Source organism: Neolamprologus brichardi, chromosome 11, assembly GCF_056152115.1.
Source record: "Neolamprologus brichardi isolate AB-2024 chromosome 11, ASM5615211v1, whole genome shotgun sequence".
NCBI lineage: Eukaryota > Metazoa > Chordata > Actinopteri > Cichliformes > Cichlidae > Neolamprologus > Neolamprologus brichardi.
The window spans coordinates 14,197,571-14,215,854 of record NC_142114.1 but is presented as its reverse complement, the minus strand read 5'-3'; the positions used below and the strand labels follow the sequence as shown (position 1 = coordinate 14,215,854).

The window sequence follows — 18,284 nt, the reverse complement described above, 5'->3', positions numbered from 1 at the left end:
ATACCTTGGTTGTAATGAGCGGTTATCTTGTTACTGTTGCCTTCCTGTCAGCTGAAAGCAGTCTGGCCATTCTCCTCTGACCTCTGACATCAAACGAGGCGTTTTCGCCCAGAAAACTGTCGCTCACTGGATATTTTCTCCTTTTAGACCAGTCTCTGTGAACTCTGTGGTTAAAATCCCAGCAAATCAGCATTTTCTGAAATTGGCTGATTAGCTACTTTTTCACTAAACAGTTATACCTAACAAAGTGGCTGTAAGTGTATTTGTTAAATGACAACTAGGCCACCGCAGATATCTCATAGGTTTTATTTACTTTCAGACTTGAAGTGGTGTTAAAATAAATACAAAAACAAGGTGTCAAGCTGAACACAAGGATTAATGTTGAGAACTTTTTCTACATTGTAAAATGGAAAATTCCATCTGCATCTTCACAAATTTCCACTTTAATCCAGGACTTTGCCAACCCCTTAACATTTAAAGCGTTTACAATTAAATGATGACTTTCAGAAAGCGCTAAGAAAGTTGTTTAGCAGAATGCTTCTTTTCTCGTGTTCTCTGGTTAGATCTGACGGTGCTTGATATTTCCTCAGTGTAAATGACCACAGCTACTTTGTGGCTGCAGCAGGAAAAAAAAAAGATTAAAAAAACCCAACAGAATAGGTAATAACTTTTAACAAACAATCTAGTGAGCAGTTCCTATCTACATACAAGATAAAAGTGTTCTTATAAAAAATATAAACTACAAGCAATAATGGGGACAATTACAGAGATATGACCTTGACGTTCTCCTGAAGAAATCCGACCACATACCCATTAAACCCTCCCCATCTGCACACAAATGATCCCCATTAGGGAAAGCCACATCTTACTGGACAGGCAAAAAACATGCCAAAATCAGCTGTACCATAGTGGTTGCTTCAGTTGTGAGTCATAACAAAAAGGCTAGCCATGCTAAAAACATGATGACGTAACCTGTGTGCATTTGTACAACAGCGTGGGGCGGGATACATATATATATATATATATATGAATATATATTTGGAGGTTTTTTTACATGGGGATGGATCTAATTTATGATGTCTCTGAATAATAAAACTCATGCAACATGTAAACATGTTATTTCGCTTCCTGCCACTAGCTAAATATTTACAAGATGTAGTAGTGTGCGCGTATAAACAACACTGTAAATGCTCTTATTGTTGTGTGAGAGGAGATCTTTCCACGTCATCCCAGATGATCAGGTTGTTCTCTCACTGGTAGCATCAGTTGCAGTGATGAGATATACAACAGTTTATACCGTTAGCGTCCTGCTTATGTGTTGATAGGACACATTAACAGGAGAATCAGTCATGCAGTTAGAGCAATGTACAATCAAGTGGTGACATAAACTGGAGTAAAGGTTCAGAAGGTGAAAAAAAAAAAAAGATTAAAAAACCCATCAGTGGCAGAGGTGGTGATATCAGAGTACCTCTCATCATGTCAGAGTTTTTCACCCGAGTCTCTGAATTTCACACGTAGGGTCGAGAAGTTGTCAGACCACGGACACCCCCTGCACGGGACAGTTAAGAGCTGTTACTATGTCGGGCCTCTCGATGCGGGCCAGTGCAGAGCACAGCAGTCCCAGAGTGGAGCCTTCTTTCTGGGCCCAGTTAGAGAGGAGTGTGTGGGCCGGGGCCTCTCCCCGCTCGAACAGATCCAGCTGTTCAGGCTCATAACCCAGCGCCGCGCCAAGGTGCCTCCAGCCTCGGCCGCTTCCTTCTTGCAGGAGGCGCTCCACCTCTTCCTGTCTTTGTGGAGGTAGGTTCGTGTAAAGACGGCTGTCCTGCTTGTCTCTCATGTTACCTGTGAAAACAAAATCCAACCAAAGTTACCACATCTGTCCGAAAAGCAGTAGCAGTGCTTACAGTATATTATCAAAAGCTATTAAAATACCACAAACATGGGCGCTGGAATAATTGTGTCCTTTTAGAAAAACCAAGTTAATTATTCCTTAATTAGGAAGTTTACAGTTGTTGTGGAAAACACTGAAAACTTAAAGGTGATACAGAGATTTCATCCAAACAAAGAGACTTTGTTTAGTTTTAGTGTTAGTTTCTGAAAGCCACAATGCAAAACACTGCTTGTCTGCCAGACATCAGTCTGCAGACAAACCATGTATGGTTATAATATAACTTTTTGAACTTGCTTTCATATATATTCGACCCCAATCAAATATCGCTTTTCTTAAATCAACCCCTGCAAAATACAGTTGCATTTTATTATAATAAAATAGTAATAATGGATGAACTTGAAAATGAAACTCCTCCTGTGGAAGTTTCCAAGCTAACCAATAAACGCGGCAAAGCTCATGGAGTTGTCTCAAAAACAGAGGAGGTTAGACCAAACACACATGTGATTTAAAAAGGATTTTCAAGGCACGTCAACTTCCAAGAGACACGGCAGGCGGCATCATGCAGAACTTTAAAAACTCATCGGTAAAGCAGCAAACGTCCCTGGGCATGGAGGAAAGGTTTCGCCAAGAAGAATCAGATGTTTAAAAACAACAGCTGAGATAATAACATATGACTGATGTCTTGGATTGTCTGAGGCACCACGTCATTTAAAAGAATAACACAATGCGCTGAGTGGATAAACTGTAATTGCTCGACTTTCCAGCAAGAAATCATTCCTTGGCGTATTGTCCTGCTCATTTAGAGGCACTGAAAATACTTTTCAGGCTTTTAAAGAAAGCAGCATGAGCTGAAAGTGTTTGGTCATGAGGAATGAACTAAAATTCCAAAAGCGTGGGAGAAACAACAATAAACATTACCCTTTGGCCTTCTTCTCATCATTAAAGACAAAAAGGGACAGAGCCTTTCAGTCTGTTGCACCAAGGCTGTGGAACAGTTTACCACTACAATTACGTTTGCTTGACTCTGTGGATTCTTTTAAAAAACAGTTAAAAACTCTTCTGTTCAAACAAGCCTTTTGTTGATCTACATATTTTATATTTTTACATTATTTACATTTGATCTTTTACATTGTATATAATGTTTATTGATTTTACTGTTTATTTTAATATTTGTGTACAGCGCTTTGTGATTGTCTGTCTGTGAAAAGCGCTTAATAAATAAAGTTTACTTACTTACTTTACTTACTTAAAGTCAAGCATTGTTATTGTTACTTAAAACCTTAAAAACTGTCAACCTGGTTGCATAAATATGTACACCCTTAACCTAATACTTTGGTTCTGTGACTTCTTATTTTAAAACACCATCTAGTTTTTTTAGGTAGAACTCTATCAGCATGACATGTCTTCACCCTCCCTCGCGTTGTCTCCTGTGCACAGCTGTCTTCACATCCGCCCACAGATTTCCTGGTGTGTTCATAGATGTCGGGCACGTCCAAAATTTTAATCTTCCCCTGCTGAAGTAATTCTTTTGTTGATCTGGATGTATGCTACGGGTCATTGTTGTGATGAAAGATGACATTCCAGCTGAAGCATGATGCTGCTGCTGCCATGCTTCAGCGTAGCTATTGTGCTCTTTTGGTGATGTGCATAACAACTTTTACGGCAAAAAAGTCCAGTCTTGTCATTTTCCCACATGCTTTTAGGAAGACCGGATGTATTTTGTTCTGGAAAACTAGCAAGGCTTGGGTATTTTTCTCTGCAAGAAAAGGCTTCTGTGTTGCCACCCTACCACATAGCACAGACATATGAAGAATATGAAGATTGTTGTCACATGCAGTACACAACCAGATCTTGCCAGAACTTCCTGCAGCTCCTTTAATGTCTCTACAGGCCTCTTGGCAGCCTCCCCGACCAGTTTTCTTGTTATCTCTTCATCAGTTTTTGAGGGGTGTCCAGTTCTTGATAAAGTCACTGTTGTGCCATATTATTTCCACTCGTTGATGACTGTCTCCATTGTGCTCAATGGTATATTTAATACCTTGGGAATTCTGTTGTACCCTTCTCCTGACTGATACCTTTCAGCAATTTGACAATTTGTAAACTCTCAGTGGCCCTTTTTGCCGTGACCAGATTAGTTTAACAAAATCGGTTGATTTTGGTTAATCCTCAGTTATATGAGGGTGTGCACTCTTATACAAACACACTACACATTAAGCAGTTTGCTTCTCATTTGAATTGCAGAGGTTATTCGTCATATTAAAGATGGAAAAAGCTCTGAAATTATTTATATTGACATCCCAAAAACCCGCGATGGGTGGAAAGGTTGTTTTTTTTTTTATCCACTGCTCTTGGGGAGCTGCTAGATGTTTTAGCAACATTTTTAGAAAGCTTGAATCATTTGAAATCAGTTTAATTTAGTTTCATAGCATCTGTGGCTATCATACCTTTGCTGGGCTGGTTGTCCTGTAGGCTGTAAGAATCCAGAAAAACACCACTGTCGCTCTGAAGCTTCTCTCCTTCTGGAGATGTTCCCAACTCTGCTGCACGGGCCTTAGAGAGCGCCTTCTTCTGTTTACATGACCTCCAGCTGTAAAGACCACAGTAAAAACAATGATAGTTAATTACCCATTAGGTCCTATTTTTAATCACTGGGGGAATATGTACACATTCTTATGCACATTTCAAAATTAGGGCCCTTCTTCAGCGAAAACCTACCATTTATAAGCCACATAAATAAGCAAGCCCAGCACCACAGCAGCCAGAACAGACACATATACAAGAATGTGGCTGTTGCCGCTCTCTTCCTGTGTGGTTAAATCAGTCGTTCCAGGAGCAGGACTGGTCTTCCCGTCCTCCGTTACCACCTCTACGCCAGGCCACCGAGGAGCATCGGTTTGATCGGGGCGACCGGAGATAATGTGCAGGTTCTTCTCTGTGAAGATTAGGAGATGGACATGCGCCACAGTGAGGAGCATTGCATGTGCACATTTTGCACGTCAGAACACATTTGCACACCATAAATTAGGGCCAGATGTAATGATAGCCTCAGCTATCCCACTCCCCTGAGGTTTTCAGACCTTTCATTGCCCCCGTTTCCAGCCTGATTCTCCCTCCTGCCGTCTGCCTATTTTGGGATCAAACAGTATATCGTACTGTGCTGACCCACGAGAGGTCAAAGAGTCATGACTTATGGACCCACGGTGTGCACAGATGACCTAACTCCTGGAGAGCGGGTGTAGCCATTTGGGAGCGAGCAGACTTGCTGTCAGGGTCAGCAGCCTCGCTTGACCTTCAGGTTTTTGAGACAGTTAACCTAAAGACCTGTCAAGCTCATATCAATTGGACTACAGCACTTAAGTGGGCTCTTTTTCACAACTCATGTTTCCCAACTCACAGTGTTACAAAGTGAAGCGTAGATGCAGATGTTGACCACATGTCCTCATTTTTTCAGAGACTCTTCCGCTGCTTGTCTCCCCCTTCCCTTCAGCTCTCTCTTTCATCTTTTTTATGCACTATTGCCTGCATCAGATCTTTAAAGGATAAAGCGCTCACTATTCTGTATTTTCCTATTATCAGCCAGTTATATAATCAAGACCCCAATCGACCCACTGGATAATTTATTTTTAATATAATTTATTTTAATAACTTTTAAAGCTGATAAAAGCCTCCCCCATGATTATTCATGGTTCTTGGTTTATTCTTGTTAAAAGGGAGTTTTTCTTTACCTCTGTCATTTTATGCATTTTATTTACTGAGTCTAAATAAAGCTCACCCATGCAGACTGTGTCAGAGAGGGGCAGGCAGGACCGGATCTCCACCTCATTTTCAGAGCACCAAGTGCAAGGCTGACAGGGACCTGTGGGACGAACCGCCTCCGAGAAGGTTCCAGGGCCGCAGGTGGCGCACACAGTGTCTCCCATAGGGCCACACTGCCGTACAACCCCCTCGCCGCGATTGCATGTGGAGCAAGGTGCGCACAAGCTGTACGAGCTCAAAAAGAAGAAGCCGTTGTCACATTCACACTGTGTGTTTTGAGTGGCAGAGCATGGAGAGAAAGTGGGAATACTGTGTGGACACCTAGCACATGGAAGGCAAGAGCCAAGGTCTTCGGATGAGGAAAATCTGCCTATGGGAAAGATTACAAACTCTGCGTCAAACTGGGTGAAGAAAATGATGAGGCACTTGAAACACGCTGAATCAGAGTAGTAACATTAGATTATAAGTGCTTACCCTCTGGGCACGGTGCACATGTGGTGTCCTTTTTCCCACATTCTACCTTCACTTCAAACCCAGGAGGGCACAGACTGCAACACTCCCCTGATTCAGTGAACTTACCGCTGGCACAGGCATTTCCAAGAGTAACCTACAGCGAAAGTGACACAGTAAGAAAAATAAAATGCCCCTACTGGGTTTTTTTAAGGCAACAAATCATACCATTTTTGGATATAAAGTTATAGGACTGCACGATTAAAGAAGCAGCAAAGAAGATAAACTGTAAATGCCAACCCCCCCCCCCCCCCCCCCCCCCCACACACACACACACACCCCAAACCCGCCTTGTTTTTATCTTTCGATCTGCTTTGGTTTTCACCCATAAGTGCTCTTAATCCTTATCTGCAAGTGGGTAATGGAGGTCCCAGCTTGAGTTATGACATGACGAATAGATCAGACATTCCTAACAGCTTGTGCAGGGAGCGAGGGTGCCTGACAGGAGTGGCTGGATTTAATCACATGGCTTTAGGTCATTGAAAAGAATGAAACATAAAGGGGCAAGTAAAACAACCAGAAAAGGAGGGTGAAAGAAGTAAAAGAAAAAATCTGAGTTTCTGCCTCTCCACTCATTCTAAATTCTGTGTGAATGAGCGCTCTCTGTGTGAATCAACTATACTGGTTGTGGCGGTGACTGGGAATAAAGGAGATGGCCCCAGGCAAGAGTGTCAGTTAACCAAGGCTGCTCAGCATGAGAGTGTCCGTTTGGGTAAGAGAAGCGCTTTGAAGTCACCAAGCCCCGCAGGTGTGTCTGTGAAGGTCAGTATTTCACTAACACCCCCTTCTCCAGGCTCTATGCAACGGCATCTTAAACATGCACACATATTTAAGGGAGATTGACCTACTCTGCCTGGGGCCTGACAAGAGCAAACAGATGTCTAACAACTAACCTCCTGCAAAGGAAAAAAGTAACAGCTAAACAACCTCAATGATGTCTCTCTTTGTTTCTGAAGTCTGCCAAGACACTCAGGAGACATGTGTGAACCTGTAGCCTCCAACAAAAGCCCCCCAGATAAAAACCACACACTCACGCACGGACACACACACACACAGTGGTGCGACTCCAGTCGCGAAACCCAAAATGTTCCGTGCTGATAATACAGGCGAATCGGCTTTGAAACTGTGCTCGACTCGTTCCAAAAACAACAGCCGGTTTGACCGCACAGCTTACAGAGGAGCCTGATGATATCTGAACACCAGCCACACAACCCAGAACAGAGGCATTTAGGAGACTGGGGTGGTAGGATCCAGCAGGGAGGAATCAGGATATCTGAGTTGGCGTCATAACCACAATAACTTGTAGCACAGAGGTATCCTGGTAACCCTGGTTTGCCCTCTCCATGTGACTGATGAAGTGCTTAATAACCTTTTGGCCTCTTAATCTATCCTTTGGTAAATATTTAGTGACAGTGGCTCTGTTTTGTTTTTTGGCATTTTTTTGGTGTGTGTGTGGGGGGGGGGGTTGACCTCGAGCTTGAATTTGTAGCATTTTATAACGCCTGGTGTGGGTCTGGGTTGGTGTAACTCATTAAACTTGGCTGGGGGGCCAACTGTACGGAGAGCAGGCGCCGGCAAATGCTTGGCGCTTAACCCATTGGTCGCCAGTATACAATGAAAGATTTCATTCATGCCACACTGGAAACCAGCAGGACCTGACATCTACTCCTTACAGGAATAAATATCTACTCAATGTAAATTAAATAGTACTCCTTAAGGGTAAATTGAACTTTAAGTACTAAGAGGAGTAAATTTTTACAGGACAATGATGAGTTTCCTGTTTAAGTCTGGAAAGTAGACATAATAACAGAAAAAACATCTTCTAAATTATTTGTTGCTTGTAAACTCAGAAGGCAAAAACTGTTATTTTTAGTTTTGTGCCACATAAATTGACACGCTTTGCTTTCTAAACATGTATATAACTTGATTCCATTTAATTATTGGCTCTTGTTAATCATCTTGCTACAGCTTGTGTGGCTACAACGTCATACCTTGTCATTATGTTCACTTTTCAAGCAAAGTTTAATTTCCCTCAGAGTTTTCTGGGTCTTATCTGTTGTACTGGGGGGTTATAAAGTCTGAGTAAAGTCTGAGGGGAACCAAGCTGCTGCAGTTGCTTTTTCCATCAAGGTAAGAAGCTGCAATCTAAAGGGATTCCCCAGTGAGAACAGACGGACCACCGAGGAGCACAGCTTTCAATGGGGCTCTCAACTCCACGGCTGCTGGAGTCACTCAGTCATCGGGGATCTCACACACAAACACACATGCGCACAATTCATTTCAGCCGCCTCTCTGCCTGAAACATTTTCTGAAGTGAGCTCCCTTTTAAAGCCTGCAGATGTGAGTTTCCACTGTTAATCTAATCTGTGTGAAAATAAACATGAAAAGATTGCTCTTCGCCTGTGAAGATGCTGACCCGTGATATTTCACAATCCGTCTGTGGCAACAACAGTGAGAGGTCTTTCAGCAGAGACAGCCCAGGCTGAGAGGGGAAACCTGTCTGAGCAGCACATCTGTGCCCATTCCTGCTATTGGTGCAGTATGCAGGCAGCATGAGGGACAAATTAAAGGACACAGGGTTCCACCACAACCATGATCCTAAATCAAACGAGACAGCGCGCGCAGATACACCAACTATTCATCTAACCGTTTTCAACTCTCACCAAAGTAAATGAGGTAATTAAAAGTACTAAATGATCCTGAAGTCTGCCTACTCTGTGGAAATTCAAATTAGGGTGGGAACACACTAAACTACCCCCTTGCATGCACACACACACACACACAAACACCACAAACTGGGAGAAAATGATGATAATTGCCTTGCTCCGGATATCCAGACCCCAGCAGTAGTAATAGACTAGGCCACATTTTCACCAGGAACTGCCACTAGTAACAAATGTATCAACGCGTACAGTAAACTAAATGGAAAATGTGTTGTAGAAAGAGTTAAGGTAGTAGAAAAACACCCAACTTCCACACTGAATCATATAGTGACTAATGAAACAAATATTTTTGGAAACAAAAGATTCCTTTTGTGTTTTTCCCAAATGAAAAGCATCTTAAATTCCACAAATTAATCCTACTGATATTATAATTATAAAGAGATACCTATCTTTTTTAGAACTAAAGCCTTATCTAACCACTTTGATCTAACAAAAGTGCTCTGACTCTTAAAAAGCATGTCTAGACAGGACTACAAGCCCCATGGGCTTTTTCAGGTAGATGAGTGTCAAATTATTGTCTGCAACTGTGAGGTAGAGGCTTTCTTTGCGCCCTGATCCTGGCTTAATGGCATGCTATCAAACACCACCGAAACTATAATCTGTCTTTAAATCATACACCATTTATTTTAATGTGGCTGCTTAATCTTGATAAATAGTGTGCTCCTGGGTTTTGTTCCTGTTTTATGTGTTTGGTTCTTGTAGCCGGTGTGATGGGCTTAAAATGCGAAGTTTCGTGGGAAAACAATGAGATTGCAATTAAAAAAAAAACACAAGAAGAGGAAGAAATAGTACCAAGGAGGTCTTCAGTAGGCTTCGTCTTAGCATGTGCATCCGAGAAATATGTTTACAAAGAAAAAATAAGTCGTTCGATTCCACTTTTGTCAAGAGAGCCTTTCAAAGACGCACTAATTTTACTCTATTATCACCTCTGACGCTTATATTCACCAACATGTGCCGTGTGACAGCCCTGATGAAGTACGGTTCTGTGTTGTGAAACAGATTTCCTTTTGGAGCAATGGTGCAAACTGAGCTGGATTAAGTTTACTCAAGTTTAAACAGACCCCTGATGTAGAGCCACGAGTGTGGAATAAGTAAGAAACGCCTTATAAAACACGTCAACGGGAAAATCTGACTTTAGCTCATGTGGTGGTAAAGCGGTAATAAACTGTAGCTTACTTTTAACAGCAGAAATGCGCATACGACAAACGGTTTCATGTCTTCAGCTCCAAAATCCTCTTTGGCTTCGACACACAGGGGCGTCTCAAAATCGTCCACAGAACAGTGTTTTCACTCTGCAGCCTCCAACAATGGCATGAAAAATGCCAAAACCTCAAATTCCCCGAGTCTAGTTAAACACACCAACTTGTCCTAAAACGTGCTGGTTCCACAGAAAGGAGAATTCGGTCATAGTCCAGAAACCAGATGAGGGTTTTTACGCGTGAGGAAGCAGTTTTAAAATGTGTATAATCCTTCGGTCTTCTCCGCGTAGCGCTGCAGCCCGACGCGCCTGTGTCAGTGCATTCCTCAATGTTACCTTAAAACAAAGTTTCTTCTGTCTCAGCTCACAGGATGCACCAACTGCCACACTCCTGCAGCTTTGCAACAGATGAATCTGCTGCGAGTTCTCGGGAGCCTTTTCTCCTCCCATCTACTCGGCTTTCAGTGCGGCTTCGTGATTGGCTGCATCCCTGAGCTCGGTAACAAGTACAGACGATACAGGAAGGGAGAAAAGTAAAGGTAACCGTCATTGTTATCGACTGTGTGTCAATGTTATGTATCTAATGTTACACGTATTAGTCTACAGGCTCAGTGCACTAGCTTAAAAAGAGCAGCCCCAAGGTTTCCAGTATTAAACACAATAATGGGACATTAATACATAAAAAGTCGTGTTAATAAATTGGATAAAGGTGTTAGTTTATAGACTAGACTGTTCAGATTGTTTGTACTGATATTTTTTTTTTTTTTAATTTTTTCAAAATTTTATTGTAATTATTGCCTCTCCTGCATTTATCTGTCTGCTCTTTTTGTCAGTTAGCCAACAAAATAAGACTTTGCATGCAGATATGAAATATGTTGCATTGTTGGATACTTTTTTTTTTTTTTTTATCTGAAGCTGAGTAATCCTAGTGAAAAATGCGTAAAAACAGGACTTTACCGAACACGTTTTACTGCGTTAGGCCCTACAGGGATGCTCGCAAAGAGCTGTGATCAGTTGTTATCGGAAACAAAAGAGGGCATGCGAATCAAACAAGCGCCCTTAAGAAGAAGTACATGTTTGATCTCAAGTAATTCAAAAGATTAGAAAACCAATCCAGGCTAAATTACACACCTTGTAAATTCTAGAGAGCGCATCGCAGGGGGCCCGGAGACTTCAGAGGCAAACAAATGGAAAGATCTCTCAGACACAATACTACTTGCACTTCAAAGCCTGCCGAGGGATAAGAGGAGACTGAGGATGTTCCTCCTCTGATAAAATGCCAAAAAAAAATTTGAGACAAGCAGGGATCTCCTTTGCGTTCATTCATAACAACTGACACAGTCTCCGCACTGCAAAAAAACTCAATCTGCCTGAGGAATTCTTTTTTAGTTTTAAGTTTATATTTTAAACACGTCTTTTCTTTTCTTTTTTCACCCTATTAAATCTACTTTCGGCTGCATGTTTGTTTAAGTTTAAAAAAAAGAAAAGAAATTACTCCGGGACTCAAAACTTCGGGATCTGCGTCTCCTTCCAGGACTGAACCAAGGAACTTTCGTTTGTTAGGTGAATGTGTAAACCACCACAACATAGAGCTACTATTGCCCTGCAAAATCAAGTAGATTTTTTATCTTCTATGAGTTTTTAATTGAGGCACTATGAGAGTGTGAATCGCATAAGCGCTCTTAAAAATACATGCATTGTTAAATAACGCAATACGAAGAAAAATAAAGTTTATTTCAAGACTGATTTAAAAAGAAATAATGTAAGTGAGTTTGTAGTTACAGCAGACAATTCTGCCTCACTATGAAAACAAGCCTAAAAGTTTATTTTTATGGGGAACAGGTTCCAATAAGATTATCTTACTGGAACTAAAGAAAAAAAAGTTTTGTTTTGTTTTTTTTAGGATTCAGTAACCATCCTTCAAAGCCAGTTTTATCATAAATCAGAAAAATAAACAGTCTTCATCAGTGTCTTCCCCCTTCACTTGTCTGCATTATCTGGCTGTAGGAGCACAAACTGCTTATCAGAGTTTGTTTGTAGTTATACATGACTGGGAATGATAAGGAAGCTATAAAAAGGAAAGAAAATGAAGTTTTTCTCCACAGGCCAAGGTGAAATGGACCAGTGGAGGAAAAAAAAAAGAAGAGGAGGAGGACGCGGGGGATGGGATCTGAGGTCGTTTAAGCGAGGTCTATTTGAGAGTTGTTGCGGTTCTTGGCAGGAACACCTTGAACAACACCAAAATTGCAGCATATCATGAAATCCATCCCCTCCGCCTGCCCTCAGGTCTGGAGAGGTCAGACGGAGACTCTGGCAGCAACTGGGAGCGAGGTGTTAATCCCTCCCTCCATTGTCAGAGGGACCACATCAGAGCAACTGCACCCTCCTACTACACTTCCCTTATTCACTGTGCTGTGGTTTGTATTTGACTGGAGGTCCACAGGTCAGTTTTACCACCCACCTCCCCCCTCCCAACCCTACTGAATTGTACCTCATAGAGGCGTTTATGGGGAGGCTGACAGGATGTTCGGCCCACCAGGAGATCAAAGTCACTTGAAGTAAATGCGCTCTTGCTTTTCAACTCTTTTAGGGTTAACATCACAGACGCATGCAAGGCTGGGATTATGGAGGAGCTGGATGAGCTACATTGTGGCAGCAGATCAGTTTCCTTCCTCCTGGGGTTCACACACACATATACAAACACACACACACACACACACGCACAATCAGAGCTCATTTTTCAGCCCTATCATCTGATCAACCTCAGGTGACAGGGCTGTTTGTTCACTGAAAATAAGACGATTGGAAGTAAGCATCGGGAAGGAGCAATACAACTTCTCACACTGAGAGCAAACAGAAACAATAATGTCTTTAAAGTTACAAGGAGCTGGACGTTTCTTTTACTAGAGCAATGCCACTACTTAATAACAGTGGGAAAGAGAAATGGATCAAGTCCAACGGCAACACACATGGCGTTTCTTACGGATCACTTTGAATCTGAATGATTTCAACACCAAAATTAAAATACATAAAATACAGCACAACTCAAAAGTGCTTTAGATGGAGGATCGGGACTGCAAGGACTGCGAAGACGTACATCTAAAACTGATGAATTCAAAGTCTCTGAGAGTTACTGCATAGTTGTGTGAAATAATGCATTCGCCCTGGTTAGAGCAAAACGTCATAAACTGATATCAGTATTTGCAAGACGTGTTTTATTCACAGACTGTCTCAGCAATGCACAGCTTATACATTTATCCTTATCTTACTGCTGTGTAAATATGATTTTTAGACAGTCTGAACCCATTGAATCAAACAGTGGAGAAAAAGGTTGAAATGAGGAGTAAACATTTCATTTCAAATATAGTTTCCTTTACATTTCTTATGCATTTATTCAGAGAATCTCTGACAACTAGTCACTTTATGTGTGCAACATATTATGGGTATTGCTTTCACCCAGATAGTTCCCTTTGTCTTTCTCCCACTAATGACACTGCAAAACATCGACTTTGTTCCAACCGCAGTATTACAAAAAAAGAAAGAAAGAAAAAAGAAAAAGGAAAAAAAAAGCTGGCAGGAAGTGAATTCCTCTAAAACTCACTGACAGACTTTCTACACACATGTTTCAGATGTTCTCAGTACTTCATAAGCGGTTTTACAAGACCAGCACAGTCAACAGTTCATTGAATCCACGTCTGAGTCACAGTGGAGTAGAAAAGTGTGTTCAAAATGGATCAGCAAGGACAACAAATCTGACATATAGTGATTTTAGATTCAGTGTTTATACAAGGCCTTAGATGAAAAAGGCACTTTTGAGCTCAAATATAACAGGAATACAGTCATATGGTGAACAGAGTAGCAACAAAACCATTCCAGAAGAATTTATAAAAGCCTTAACGCTATCATGAATAAGGCAACAGAGGGCCCTGCATTTGAGGTTCATTGCATCCAAGCGCCACATAGTTAAAAAATGAATATACTTCACATACTTGACCATTAAAGCAGTTATTGCTTTAATTGTAACAGTCTTACATTACCTAGAGCCTTAAGGAATGCAGAGATTATAAAATGTGGTATCCTGGTGTATTTCTGGTGCTTGGATAAGGATCTTTCAACCACTAAACATTATAAAACGGCATTAAGTATACTAGTCTTGTTACCCCGTGTCTCTCTTTACAAAATCTGACCTTTTGTGGTATTACCAGTATTGCAATTTGGGAATCTCAAGCAACATCTACTGTAGTTTTTTTTCAAGTTTTCAGGAGTTTTAAGAAGTTGCCATTGCCAAAGAATGGCTTTGGGACATTCAACAGTACAGGGATTGTAGCCGTGTCTCCGACAATAAAGGAGAAAAACATGGAGCCCGGGGAGTTCCCAGCACGACTCGTCTTTGCGTCTGAGGCTGAATGTGGATCAGAGTGAGTCAGTCCCCTGAAATATGACTCAGAGCACATACAGTTCGACAGCAGTCCACAACCCCAAACACGGAGCTCCTCTCCATACACAAAACAAGGCCACTCTTTGGAATGATGCTGATTAAAAACAGTGTAACCATCAATGAAATATGCAATAAAATATAAAACCATTTAAGAGTAGAAAGTGCTCAGTGTATAGTTGCTCTCTCAGAGAGATAAGTGGCTGGCTGGAGAGCATAGTTTACTATTCTTTACAGTTTGTAAAGGACAGGAGGCCTTGTTGAGTCTCGCGAGCGTGTGACGATGCATCCTACAGAGACCTCAGGGTTCCTCCCGACTGTCGCTCGTCTCATTTGCCAGCATTCTCTGTGGGATTGTACTCAGTTTCACCTGACGACACCTGAGAGATGCGGCGCGTGGAGCCCCACAGGCGACGGGAGAATTGTCCTGAGCGAACCTGAAAGGAGGAGGGCCAGCACGTTAATCTTCACTTCTAAAAAGGCTCGATTATCATAAGAAAAACCTTGTTTTCAGCAAATATTTAGCATACAAGAGCCTCCTTCCCACACCCCCACTCTCTCACATCTGACAGTTACCACTCCTGCTTCTCACCTCCTCTGGTTTCCCAGCCCCCACCACAATTAACTTCCCGTCTTCTAGTCCCACTAGGATGTGGCTGCACTCTTTGGTGACAGACACACTCCTCACAGTGACCCTCAAGGCCAGGGGTGTCACCAAAGCATCCAGGCTGCAAAAGAGGGAAGAGTTAGAACCAAACATTTTTTGCTCTGAAGTTTTGTGCAAATGCTATAAATTAGCAGCCTTTAAATTAAGATTGCACTGGGTTCTTCATCTCTTTACCTGTATAAGTCCCGAATGTGGAGGTTGCCTTGCATAGTTCCCAGGATGACATATTCAGACACCAGGTGGAGGGCAGTCACCTGCTCCTCCATGGTGAAAGAAGACAGCAGACAGCCGTTCACTGAGTAAACATGAATGGAGTACTTGCCCTGCAGGAATAAGCAACATTTGGATAGTGACATAAGCGGAAAGAAAAGAGGAGCCGTACATTTGAATGCATTAGAAAATATGTGTTTACTGGACGTGCCTTCTTGTTGGAGCGTTCCTCCAGAGACGTCTGTACCACAATGTGGCCTTCCATTCCCACCTGTAGCCCGGAGATTTGGGCGGGTATGCAGCTTTCGTTAGGTGGCCGCAATGTTCGCAGGAACTGGCCTCGTCGGACTGTGTGCACTATCACAGTTCCATCCTGGCACACAGGAAGCACAAGCAGAGCTTCATTAAAAATCCAACAGCACTTCAAGCTTAAACCTGTCATCTTGTCATCCTGCGAGGTGACAACTCTCGGCATAAGTCAAGTTTAAGTTCCTATAATAAGAGCTAAGAATTGCAGACCTGAATTTTCTGTTTGCCCCCTGAGGATTTGATGCTATTTATTTATATAAAAGTTTGAGGGGCAGCTTGGCAGGACGCCTTCTGTGCACTCTAATCAAAAAAAACGGAGTATTTCCAGAAGTGAGAACACATCTGAAGCATACTATCTTCTGTTGTATGCTACATGTGCAAAAGATCAACACTGGGCCACAGCCTGGCTTGATTTTCTCAACGTTGCCTGGACTTCATGTGTGAAACAGATCTAGATAATTTAATGAGATACTTTGGAGATTTAAAAAAATTCGCTGGCATAACATCTTTAAATTTCTCTCTTAAATACTAGCATAAGTACTTTTATTTCATCTTTAACACGTCCAAGTTTTACATCTCTGACCTTTGATCCTGAGACAGCCATGTCCAGTTCAGTGCTGATGGCCACACAGGTTACCTCCTGGTCATGCCCACAGAGAATCTGTACTGGCCGGGGAGACAAGCCACTGGAGAAACCACCCTGAATGACAAAAAAAAAAAAAGGAGAGAATCTTTGCATGAAGGCTTCCTTTTGAGCACAGCTGCTTCTTAGTGCAATTTACAACTGCTGCATGTGAGTAAGGCTAAGCATAAAGATGATCACCTGCTGTAGAACCTGCCACACTATACAGGATGTGTCCCTTGAACCAGAGATGAGGTAGATGCCACAGAGATCCAGAGCCAAGCAAGTAACAACGTCTTCGAAGAACACACAGAAACACAGATAAATGCGCAACAATGCAAAATACAAATATTCCTTTAAGACAGATAACCATCAAAACTCACCGACGTGCCGGCAGATCCTTCCAACCAGCTTGCCTTTCGTCAGCTGGGTGACGCGGAGACTGCAATCCCAGTGTCCCCCGCTGAACAGCAGGCGACCATCATTTGACACGACCAGCACCTGAGCGCTGATGTCGACCCCAGGAGCGAAAGGTCCGCTCAAGAAACGCTGAGTTCTGGGACACAAAGCAGGATTGGAAAAGATCAAAGCGACTTCGAAACAAACAACAAGAGCAAGCTGTGGTCTAAATGTGGACGATTTATAATGCGCCATAAAACTGTCACGACTTCTGCAGATTACAACCTGTGTGAAAGAAAATGTTCAAATGGTTTTTATCGTTATTTATTTCCTGTTTCCTGATCCATGGAAACGATAAGCTGAAAATAAGATCCAGTAAAGCAAATTTCAACAAATTAAAAAGAACTCTGAATCATCACGGATGAGGACAGACAGATGTTATGCTTCCATCCAGCTATCAGGAATTTTCTTTATTCTGGGAAATGCTGCAATGAGTGCAAAACATTTAAATTTGAGCACAAAATACCCAAAGTAATCTTGTCACTGTTTCTGTAGAGTCAGATAAGGATCCTGTACTTCAGAGGTTCTTCTCAGAAAAGAAAAAAATAGCAGGGTAGTGTGATTTCTTCTGCCATCAGCTTTTAAATAGAGCTCTTTTACTGCTTGCCACACCTGCCTCTAGAGTCCTGCAGTTGGGCCCTTATCAGGACATTATTACGTGTAATTTACGAACACTTTTCTCCCTAGAAAATGGAGTTCCCATGGGTGTATTATTTGGCACTCACTTAGGATTATTCATCGTGGGGTCTTTAGAGAAGGTGAAGTAGTTGGCGATGTTTTTGTCGTACGGCAGCCAGTTGTGTGTCCCTATCAACCCGTTGGAACTGACGGTCACCTACAGAGGAAAAATTATCTTAATGCAAAAGTTACACCAGCCTTTTCTCTACTATCTAACACAAATGTCTTATTGTTGCTACTGCCGGGGTTTAGTTATGAATTTGGTCCTTACCAGTATATCTGAGCCCTGGGTGATGGAGCGGGTCTGTGTCTTTGGTACCACAGCTTGGACCACAGGAAAGCCATCACTTACCACCTGAGGCACACACAAAAGCACACGAATACACACATGCACATACACAAACATGACTTAATATTCATTATTTGAGTTGAGGAATGAGTTTAAAAAGATTTTAGGCCTTACCTCTTTAAATGGCCGGAGTTTTTGGATATGTTCAAAGATATTCAGGGGGAGAGTGTCCAGACGGGCCTGCCGCCTTGATGCGTTCTCAGCTGACATGCGAGGAGGATGAGGCTCCTGATTGGACACAAATGTGTTATAACACTGCTGCTTTTTTTTTTTTTTAAACAAAAAGTCAGATTATTATTTATCTTGAAAAAAGCTATGAAATATTTTGAGTGTACCTTAAGGAGCTGACAAGGTGTCTGTCCAAAGTTGCTGATGATGCCCTCCAAGGCCTTACGCTCATTCTCATTGGCTATTGCATCCAGATCTACTGCACCTGCACAGAGGTCAAGAAAAATGTAAGAAAGAGCCACAACCAAG

General features: G+C 42.1%; 2 protein-coding genes across 5 annotated transcripts in view; both read right to left on the bottom strand.

The window, feature by feature from the left end:
* Window positions 1-288: 288 nt before the first annotated feature.
* nradd (neurotrophin receptor associated death domain) lies at window positions 289-10,528 on the bottom strand. 2 transcript variants are annotated; one of them, XM_087848161.1, is made up of 6 exons: window positions 10,415-10,528; window positions 6,122-6,254; window positions 5,664-6,017; window positions 4,607-4,823; window positions 4,336-4,478; window positions 289-1,842 (listed from the first exon to the last, which is right to left on the bottom strand). In XM_087848161.1, exons 1-6 carry the CDS (start codon window positions 10,526-10,528, stop codon window positions 1,532-1,534), a joined length of 1,272 nt encoding a protein of 423 aa, XP_087704287.1. In that variant the 3' UTR covers window positions 289-1,531. The 2 variants fall into 2 exon arrangements, with proteins under 2 accessions (XP_087704287.1, XP_006801428.2); XM_006801365.3 differs by lacking the exon at window positions 10,415-10,528 and adding an exon at window positions 10,057-10,317.
* A 3,313-nt stretch (window positions 10,529-13,841) lies between these two features.
* nbeal2 (neurobeachin-like 2) overlaps window positions 13,842-18,284 on the bottom strand; it is a 31,870-nt gene continuing 27,427 nt past the window's right edge. For all 3 annotated transcript variants that reach the window (XM_035912312.2, XM_035912313.2, XM_006801366.3), the window contains 11 exons: window positions 18,143-18,240; window positions 17,922-18,035; window positions 17,730-17,813; window positions 17,506-17,615; window positions 16,705-16,877; window positions 16,523-16,617; window positions 16,283-16,399; window positions 15,602-15,763; window positions 15,355-15,503; window positions 15,106-15,241; window positions 13,842-14,950 (listed from right to left, as the gene is read on the bottom strand). In XM_035912312.2, coding sequence (XP_035768205.2) covers window positions 14,843-14,950; window positions 15,106-15,241; window positions 15,355-15,503; window positions 15,602-15,763; window positions 16,283-16,399; window positions 16,523-16,617; window positions 16,705-16,877; window positions 17,506-17,615; window positions 17,730-17,813; window positions 17,922-18,035; window positions 18,143-18,240 — 1,346 coding nt within the window. In that variant the 3' untranslated portion in view covers window positions 13,842-14,842. The remainder of the gene's footprint in view (window positions 14,951-15,105; window positions 15,242-15,354; window positions 15,504-15,601; window positions 15,764-16,282; window positions 16,400-16,522; window positions 16,618-16,704; window positions 16,878-17,505; window positions 17,616-17,729; window positions 17,814-17,921; window positions 18,036-18,142; window positions 18,241-18,284) is intronic.